This window comes from Aulonocara sp. 'chitande type north' Nkhata Bay, linkage group LG14 (genome assembly GCF_057382095.1).
Source record: "Aulonocara sp. 'chitande type north' Nkhata Bay isolate Kocher_YH1m ecotype deep benthic linkage group LG14, A_spYH_male_GT1.1, whole genome shotgun sequence".
NCBI lineage: Eukaryota > Metazoa > Chordata > Actinopteri > Cichliformes > Cichlidae > Aulonocara > Aulonocara sp. 'chitande type north' Nkhata Bay.
In genome coordinates, this window is record NC_141357.1 from 30,923,918 (window position 1) to 30,934,410 (window position 10,493).

Sequence of the window (10,493 nt, forward strand, 5' to 3'; positions counted from 1 at the left end):
AGCGTCTCTTTATGTCTGTCTCCACGTTGGTTGAGTGTGGAGTAAGTGCATATGAGAGAATGACGATAGGAATGGATGTTTGTGTATGTGTGTGCCTGTATGTCTGTGTCTATATGTCAGGTTGGGTGTCAGATGCCACCTCTCTGGGGACATCTCAGGCCCTCCAAGGTAGGGCTGCTCGATTATGGCAAAAATGATAATCAAGATTATTTTCACTGAAATTGAGATCTCGATTATTTGACGATATTTATTTAACAATAACAATGTATTGAATAATGACTTTAAAGATTGTCATAAAATAGTGTGCAAATACTGATAAGAGTGCAAATGTTTGCAATATAAAAAATAAATGAAAAATGTAAACATCTGTTTAGTGAACTTTGCAGTGTTGCTCTGTGGTGCAGCTACGACACTGTAGCAAAGTTTACACACTATGTCTACTTGATCCACGTCTGACTCTGCGAACCTATAATGTTTCCACACCACTGAAGTTTTTTTTACCTCTCTTTTCAACCAACGGCAGTCACTCTCCTCTCCAAATGACTTCTGCTTAGCTTTCCGAGCTTCCCTCGGGTCCTCTTAATCAGCGGTCCCCAACCACCGGGCCTCGGACCGGTACCGGTCCGTTAGTCGTTTGGTACCGGGCTGTGAGAGTTGAGGCTCAGGTGTGAAATGTATAGTTTTCAGGGTTTTTATCGGTTTTCAGCGTTATTTTGTTATCGTTTTTATTGTTTACTCAGTTTTCCTTGGTCTTTTCATGTGTGTTATGAATAAATTTTCTTTTTTTCGGTACCGGTACTAATTTTATTTTGTTGTATTTATCCGCAACACCTTAAAGGCCGGTCCAAGAAAATATTGTCGGGCATAAACCGGTCCGTGGGGCAAAAAAGGTTGGGGACCGCTGCTCTTAATTGTTGTGACACGTGTTCGAAATGCAGAGAGGTGCGCTCGATTTGCCACACGGAGCAGAGTAAAGGACGAGGGAGGGGCTAATAATCGGCTCAGTCATTTTTAATGATCGTTGACAGCCCAGATCGTAATCGTGATTAAAATTCGATTAATTGAGCAGCCCTACTCCAAGGTTTGGAGGCCTATCTCCCCCCACCACCACTTCCCCTGCCAGTGGCGGACTCCCTCAGACATCGGTGCGTTGGTGGTTCTTTGAGTCCGGGGATGGGCGTCCAGGTACACACCGGCTCACTCCTTGGCGGCCGCTTATCGGGGCCTGGAGCCTGGGGCTCGCTCGGGCCACTTCGGAGGTGGGGTGCCCCCGGCCTCTCGGCCTGGGGCTCGGTCACTCAGGCACGGCTGGCTGCCGGCGGAGCTCACGGGCGCGTCACTGCAACTCCCCCTGGCTTCTGCTCCGCGGCTGCTGAGTGAGCCCTCATCTGGGACTCTCCTCAGCTCTTTCTGGGACAGTGGCGCGGCTGACCCTCTGTTGGTCTTCCTTGGTCTCTTGTGTTCTGGGGGCCTCTGGATGTCTGGAGTTTTGATCTCCTCCATACCTGCTTCATGCCCCCCCACACCCTCTAGCAGATCATTACATGAAGGAACCTTTTAAAAAAAACAAGCGCGTCCATGCTCACAGGTGTACACACGGGTGATCACACCCACAAACTACACCCTTTTTGGCTCCTACCTCTAAGCACACTGTGTTCTGTTGATCTTATGTGCTGCACAATAATGTTTAATATTTAGTATTTACTGTCATATTCCCATATATCATTGCGATGTTGTTTATTCTATTACTCTTGTTCTCTTCTGCTTGTTTTCTTTTTTCTTTCTCAGCAGGTGATCCAGGTGATTGATATATGCATTTTTTTTTCTTTTTTTTTTTCTGCCCGTTCTGTTGGTTTTTGTCTTTTGCCCTTCTCCCCCGTCCCTCTTCTCAGCTGTTTCTCTTTCCCTCTTTCTTTCCCCCAGTCAAGTCTGTCCCGTATTCAGTAAGTGAAAATAAAATAAACAATAAAAGGTGAATCAAATGGACCATTACGGCAAGGCTGGGATGGTCAATTTGGTAAAGTAAATCCGTTGGGCATCTTTCTTTGCCTTTAGACAACAATTCTGATGGCAAAAGAGCCAAACGGGACAGGCAAAAAAAAAAAAAAAAAAAAAAGAACAGAAGGTCGGTCAGTCAGACTACAACGATGAGCGTTTCCTGAAGTGCAGTTGCAAAAACTAAAAACGAAACTGAGAATTCCTTTTTACTAGAAATGCACACATGCATGCTTGATTATTAACTCATGATTATTAGTGCACACAAGAGCAAGTCAAAGTCCTAGGTATATAGGACAAACAATGTCCTCTAGTGTGATGTTTTTGGGCATCAGTCCAGAGCATAGGTGTCAAACTCTGGCCCGCGGGCCAAATGTAATTAGGCTGCGGGCCAAATTTGGCCCGCAGCCTAATTACGAAGCCAATACCAAATTACTATTAGAGCTGGCCTACTGGTATTATACAGCTAATATATATATTGTTTAGTATTAAGCTTTGCTTGTTCCATATTCAGTTTTTCAGCAAAACTTGTTTGAGTCAATAAGAAAAGATTCATTCTTATATCTAGATCTTCAATAAATATTAATGTTAGCCCGCGACTTTGTTCCAGTTTTGAATTTTGGCCCACTGTGTATTTAAGTTTGACACACCTGGTCCAGAGGATATAGTTTTCATACAACCGGACCAAATATCTTTAAGAAGGTTTTAAAACCAGTATATGAAATTAGTTTGAGTGATTTTAGTCCTATTTTGTCATTTGGAGTTTGCCATCATATATTTTAAATTCAATTTGCAATTTTACTCACTATAGATGTAGTCTTATGCAGCCCTCCCAAAAAAAAGAGAAAAAAAAGAAAGGAAAAACTAAATGCATATGGCTGGAAGTAAATGAAAAAAATCAAAAACCAAAGATTTCTTAAAGTTTTTCTATTATCATCTTTTTTAATCAATGTCCTACAGTATGACATGCATAAAACAAACAAAAAATATGCTTCAAATTGTAAAATATCTTTGAAAAAGAAATATCAGGTCAGGGGAGATGCATTTATCACTCTTCTTGTGTTAGTAATAATTATAATGATAATGTCATGGAAAGTATTTGCCTTGCAAAACATTTCGTGTCACAGCATACATTCAGATTGCAGCTTAATGAGAATGTTTCAAAGTGTTAACTGACAAATATAGTGAGCACTAATATTTCATATAATATATCCATTTGTGAGTTAGCAGCACACTTTAATATGTGGGTTGTAGCCCAAAAATCTCCTCATATATAAGATGAAAATATTTTTAGTTTATAGAAAAAAAATCCATGAAGATAATTGAAAAATTTAGACATCTTTCTTTTTACGGTCCGTTCCTATCCCATCTGACGTTTGCTATTTTAGTAGTTGAACAACAAAAAGATCCTCTAACTGTCTTGATGTGACCCTTGACTTCTTAACAGATACTTAATTTTTTAATGACAAGCTTAACTGTTTTCACAAAGGAAATAAATATTCTTAGGGTTATAAAAGTCTGCTCAGACAACATTAAAACATTAATTTTGGTATTTTGTTTCAAAATAATAGAATTACTTAATTGTTATTGTCACACAGTGTTGCTCACAAAAAACAATAAATAATGACTAAAAAACTGTCAAAGAATCAGTTAGAGAAGGTGTTAGTTCGGTACTTGAGTTGTAAACTTGTGGTCGCTGGATGTTAATCAAAACTCAGAAAAGTCCCAGGGCGAATTGGAACATTTTGTGTTTCAGAATTTGAGTAAGAAAATTATCTTCAACATTTTTGCATTAAATGTGACTTCTCACCTAAATAGCGTTTAAAAGTTCACAAATCACCAAACAAGATTTCGAAAGTCCATATATGAATATTTTAATAGTTCAATTTTATTTATATAGCGCCAAATCACAACAACAGTTGCCTCAAGGCACTTCATACTGTAAGGTATTTGTGCCCAGTAAGTAAGTGTATTCACAGTTCACAAGGATCTAACCAGCTGTGTTAACCTTCCTGAATATCTTAATAATCTTACTTTTAATTTCCTTTGTCCTGAGACAATAAACAAAAGGATTTACAAGAGATGGAGCGAGGATGGTGCCAATCAATAAACCCTGGCGTTCTTCGAGAGTTAATACCACACCAAACCTGGTCAAGATAACAATGATAAACTGGGGACAGTATAAACATGATACACAAATCAGGTGACTCACAAGAGTGCTTCCCATTTTCTTTTTGTCATTATTTGATAATATTTTCACAAAAAATAAGATCCCACAATATGAAAGACAAATGAAAGTGAATGTGAAAAATGACAGAAAAAATGATATAATGGCAACTTGGTTGAAATATTTCTCTGGGTCAACACAAGTGGTTCGCATAACTGCACCATAGTCACAGAAAGTGTACCTAAGCCTCGAATAGCAGTGAGGGAGCGGTGTAGCTGTTACAAGTGTAAAAAGCACAAAACTACAGGCAACAATCCACAGAATACATGTAAATACTAGTGTACGTGTAATTGTTAAATAACTATGATACTGAAGAGGATAGATTATAGCAATTAACCGATCAAATGCCATAATTGTTAAAGAAAACCTCTCCATTGTTGCTCCCACCTGGTAAACATACATTTGAATTAAACACTCCACATATGATATGGTATTAACACCAGCAAGTAGAACCCCGATCATTGTTGGAGTGGCACTAGAGGTATAGAAGATGTCAACAACAGCAAGATTGCAAATCAGAAGATACATTGGTTTATGTAACTGCTTGTCAGAAACAATGAAGATGATATTGACTAAACTTGCCAAAACAGCTAATAAATAAATTATCAGCATAACCACACCAACTACTACAGGCATTTTGACTGTGTCAAAACCACCTATAATAAAATGTGTTAGTTTGATTGAAGCATTCTGTAAAGACATATTTAACAAATATTAAGTTACAGAAATTATCAGATGCAGTTAAAGAAGTAAAGATATGCTGTTAACAGTGATAAACAGTTGTAAAAAAAAAAGAAAAAGAATCAGTTTTATCCTTTCTAAATCCAAACAGGTTTGGGTTAACCCAAACCTGTTTGAACACACACAACAGTGCTTTCATATTTTAAGTCTCACAACAACAGGAAGTCTTAACTTGGCAGCTCCCTCATTAAATCACGCTGGATATCAATTGTCTGTGTTTACATATCACCAAAGACTGCAGATTACATCATGTATGATGTCACCCCCACCCTCTAAAACCAATGGTAGATGAGGATAGTTTTAGGATAATTTTAAATTACACTAATTCTATTTACATAACTCAGCACAAAATGCTACAGTATGGAGTTCCAGGACTGCCATAATGAATTAATTAAATACACCATCAAATAATTAATTAAATGTGGCAATAATTAATTAAAATTGGAATTAATTAATTAAATAAATAGTTATGACACATGTAATTAATTAATTATTGACACATTTAATTAATTATTTATGTATTTCACATTTTAATTAATTATTGACACATTTAATTAATTATTTATGTATTTCACATTTTTTAATTAATTATTGACACATTTAATTAATTAATTATTGACACATTTAATTAATTAATTATTGACACATTTAATTAATTATTTATGTATTTCACATTTTAATTAATTATTGACACATTTAATTAATTATTTAATGATATATTTATTTATTTCATTTTGGCAGTCATGGCGCCTGGCTCTCATCATGAAATAATTTTATCTGTCAGCCTCACCCATCAAACTCAGGGGGCGGGGTTAACGCTGCCCATGCAGCTTCTCTAACATTTGATTGGTTGCCATGCAAAGTAAATCAAAACAGGTCGATCCTAGATAATCGATTGCTTGTGTAAACTTGGGGCAGCCAGGTATCCCAGAATGCAGATCAAATCACAGGCAGCAATGGTGGTGGTGTAGTTTTAAAATACCCCGTTTTTCTGTCACCAGCTACACTTTTAACAGTGTTTTAGCCGCGAATGTCGTGACGTATGTCTGGTCAGGTTGTCAACATAGAACATGTTTGCAAAAGTGCTCAGATGTTTTCAGAGATTTCACTAGCTCTGCTAACAATTAGCATGCAGAGTGCACCCAGGGGGTTACGTTAACCGGTTTGTTTACATATTCCACTCTCCGTGTTTTGTTTTGTTTTTTGCTTTTTCGGTCATGTTATGTTTACCTGTCAAAGGCTTGTTACAAACTATGAAACACATGGTGCAGACTTCTGGATGTTAGAAGAAAACTAATACTGCTCATGAAGGAGACTAAAGGCAGGAAGGTGTCCTTTAAAACTAAACATGTTAATAGGACCTCCCTATTTATATCATAGTTTATGATATAGCACATGTATTTCAGTAATAGCCTGCTGATTTCAGGTGAACAGTCGTATCTGTGATACTCCTTAACTATAATTTATCCAAGTTAACTTCAGTTAACCATTCAGACAGTTCTTTTGCAATGAAAAACATAAACACCCATGCTGGTGTAGGTTTCCTCAGTGCCAGCTGTTAACATTATAGCTGCTTATGCAGTAACCATGGTAACCACGGACTGAGCAGCTGGATCGACGGAGGTCAGACAACAATTTTACATGTATGATCTTAAAACAGGACACAGCCACTATACGTGCTGGCCTCATATCAAATGTGAAGGCAGACTGAGTCTATGTTTGACGTTTTTTATATCTAATCTTCCTTTTCAAACATTTAAACAGCAGCGAGTCTGCAGCTGAGGGAATACAAACTCAAATTGTCGGAACAGGTTTGCTCGTTTCTTGGATTCATTTGGTGATTTATTAAATGTATAACTGTTATTCTAATCTGCTGCCGAGTCTCTTACACTTTTCTTTATGCTGTATATTTTCACGTCTCTGGAATAGTTGGAAGTTAGATAGTCAGCTGGGAAACTTTGTGTTAACTCATGGAGCTGAGGATATCGTGGATATGCTGACCTCGCTCCGTGGTGTACAGGGCCGTTTACCCTCATGATTAATATTCGCAATAAAAATATTAGCCGAACATCATGAAGTCTGTATGTGTTTCATAGTGTCGAACAACCTTTGTACAGTTAAAGCCAGCAGTTACTACATGACAGAAACACCAACGTTATCTCTTTTATGCGTTTATACACAGGTCACGCTGATTACTGAACAAAAACGCAAAGATCAGATGTTAAACAGATTTATTTGCTCTCTCTCCTCCTTAAACATGTTTTTAATGTTAGTTATAATTCAGAATTGGCGACTGAAACACGTAGGACACATAAGAACATCAGGAAATAAAACACCGATAAATATAACCTCAGTAAAAGAAGTCAGCGGGGGTTACTACAGCTGTGTACCGGGGCCTGCGCTTTGTCGGTGGGATTGCTTGCGAGGCGAGCGGGTCTATCCCACGCTTTGCCGTGAGACTGGGCAGACATCTCCGAAATCATCGAAGCACTTTTGCAAAGAGGCTGTATCTTGACAAACCGACCAGACACATGAAGATTAAACCACTACATTCTCGGCTAAAAAATTATTAAAACAGTATTTGGTGACACAAACAGGGTTTTTCAAAGTTCAGTTCTGTTAGCTTCCACATTAATTAAATGTGTCAATAATTAATTAATTACATGTGTCATAACTATTTATTTAATTAATTAATTCCAATTTTAATTAATTATTGCCACATTTAATTAATTATTTAATGGTGTATTTAATTAATGCATTATGGCAGTCCTGGCACTCCATACTACAGGGCAATGTTCCCTCTAATTTTTAATGTTTTTAAGCGTACACACAAACTCCCTGAGCGGTCCCTTGGACCACTCAGGAAAATAATAAAAATTACAGCATTTACATTTATGTTAGACTACTTTTAATTAACTGATTTAGCCCACTTACAATGAAAAGTTAGAAAAAAAATCTTGTTCGTGACCTTTGTAGTTGTTGTAACACTATTGGAAGTAAAAATAACTTCAACTCCAATTTTAGAAAACAAAACTTTTTTTCTTTTTTTTTCATGTAAAGCTCTGACTTGTATTATGAGTATGAGTCTGTGGTCTGGGAGAGAGTCCTGTAACTCTCTGTCTGCAAAATACAGTATATAATGACCAATGTTGGGAAAATAATTATATAGTTACTTCTTCAAAAAAGTCACTGACTTATGCAAACAACAAAGTTTTTTGCAGCTGTTTACCTAAAAATGTAGCCAAGGTGTTTTTTTAAATAAACATTTCAAACAATTTACAGAACAATCAGGTGTTCTGCATCAAATTTGATGTCTGCCATACTTCGCGGAAACAGACCAGGCTGGCCTGGACGCGGACGTCGAGAAGATCGAAGGATTGCGGTGGTGGGTTTCCATGGCAACGACTGGAGCTGCTCCAGCGCTGTTTGTGGACTCTGGTGCCATTCTCTGTTTGGCCTCTTCGTCATGGCTCCATTAGGTGTGTGTGGACCTGCTTTTCCTGAGCGTGGGATTGATGCAGCTTTGCCATAGTTCCTGAAATTGCATTTTTTATGTGTTTCGTGCTGGTTACTGTTGTAGCATGAGTGTTTAAGGTTTGTACAATTCTTCCTGGTACTATTTTCACATATTATGCCGACTCTTACAGTTTTTGAAGAAAAAAATAAAACAACGAAAAAGAGGGAATTTCATTCTGTAATTGTCCTGGCTATCCTAAGTTTCTATAACATGGCTGTTACGTGCCAAGGGGTGTGGCTTTGCTTTTGTGCTCTGTTTTGTGTTCTGTTTATCTTTCAGGCGTCAGGCCTCCTCTGATTGGCCAGTTCGAAGTTGATTGGCAGGTGTCTATTGGCTGGTCTGGGCTCAGTTGGCCAATCACACTCCAAGGAACACTACAAATGAGCCGCTCCCTGGCCAGCTGGTGGCTGCTGGCTTCTGCTTTGACAAACATTTGCGAACAGGCATCTTTATGTTGTGTGTGGTGGGAGGCTGGACAGGTAAGCCGGGGTACCCTATACACTGGTTGTAGATTTTACTCTGTTAGTCACACTAGGTTATGCGGTTGATGCCACCCTTGTATGTTTTCACTGACTTTTATCGAGTAGCTAGGTAGGCCTTTTGTTTTGCATTTTTCTTTCAGTTAGGCTAGGCCCTGGAAGCTACCGACCTCTTTTTGTTTTATTACTTTCTTTGATTTGGATCAACCGCCCAGTCCTCCTCCCCCACCTCTTTACTGTTGTTAAGTTTGACTATCCAGGCAAGCACCCAATAAATCCTGCCTGATACTTAACTGTTCTGTGGTCTTCCTCCTTCATTGATTGTGGTTGTCCAGTGTTGCTGTCTCCTTCCTACCTTTGCCTCCGCCATGGTGGGGGGGACGTAACACAAGTGGGGGCTCGTCCGGGATCGTTGTATGTGGTGGACAACCTGTATTAATGAGGACGGTGCCGTGATTTTAGGGTGTCTACATTTCATAGTATCAGCCGGAGATGAGTTTCGACCTGCTTGTTTTTGTTAGTCAGCCTAGCGTTGACAAAGTTGACTTGTGTCGCAAAGACGACCTGTTGAGTATTGCTGCCCAGTATAACCTTTCCGTACCAAAGTATGGAGTGAAGAAGGATATTAAGCAGGCTTTGTTGGAGGGATTATTCGAGTTGGGGATTTTAATCAGCCCTGTTCCAGCTGGGGTGCCTTCTCAGGACCCTTCAGTTTCCCCTGGTGCCTCTGCTGATCTAGCTTCTCCAGAGAGAACTGATGAGCAAGCGCTGCCTGCTACACCTCCGGGTGCCCAAGTTAACTCTGATGCGGCTCCCCAAACTCTGCCTCGCTTTAAGCCTTTCACTCTAGAATCCCAATCATCTAGCAGTGATGCAAAGCTTAAGGTTCGCTTACTGCGTTTACAGTTGGAGGCACAAGAGAAGGATAAGGTGCGTAAAGCGGATTATGATCTCCGGCTGGAGGTCCGTAGGCTGGAGATAGAAGCTGAAAAGGAAGTCAGGTTAAAGCAGCTTGAAGTAGAAGCACTGAGGGTGTCATCAGGACAGAAAACAGATGCCACTAAAGAAATCCCGAAAGTCTCCCCGGAAAGTTTTAACGTTAGCAAACATATTGCCCTAGTACCTACCTTTCGTGAGACTGAGGTAGATTCGTACTTCAACGCTTTTGAAAAGGTGGCTACTGCTCTGAAATGGCCAAGAGACATGTGGCCCATATTACTTCAGTGTAAATTAGTGGGCAAAGCTCAGGAGGTAGTAGCTTCACTTTCGCTAGAGCAAAGCATGAAATACGACGTGGTGAAGGAAACAATTGTACGTGCCTACGAACTGGTACCTGAAGCCTACAGGCAGAAATTTAGGAACCATAAGAAGTCCAGCAGTCAAACATATGTGGAGTTTGCACATGAGAAAGGGGCTCTTTTTGATAAATGGTGCTCTGCTAACGGAGTTGGGGATGAGTATGAGTCGCTGCGTGAGTTAATGTTACTGGAGGATTTTAAAAAGTCATTACCTGAGAGGCTCATAATGTTCTTAA

At 39.2% G+C, this 10,493-nt stretch overlaps 1 protein-coding gene across 1 annotated transcript; it reads right to left on the reverse strand.

Annotated features, from left to right (window-relative positions):
* Positions 1-3,985: 3,985 nt before the first annotated feature.
* LOC147314933 (olfactory receptor 2L5-like) lies at positions 3,986-5,087 on the reverse strand. Its single transcript, XM_086262047.1, has one exon. The coding sequence runs from the start codon at positions 4,922-4,924 to the stop codon at positions 3,986-3,988; it is 939 nt and encodes a 312-aa protein (XP_086118173.1). The 5' UTR covers positions 4,925-5,087.
* Between the last annotated feature and the right edge of the window lie 5,406 nt (positions 5,088-10,493).

Excerpts from the sequence above, each read along its gene's own strand:
- LOC147314933 (XM_086262047.1), bottom strand. The coding sequence starts at position 4,924 with ATGTCTTTACAGAATGCTTCAATCAAACTAACACATTTTATTATAGGT.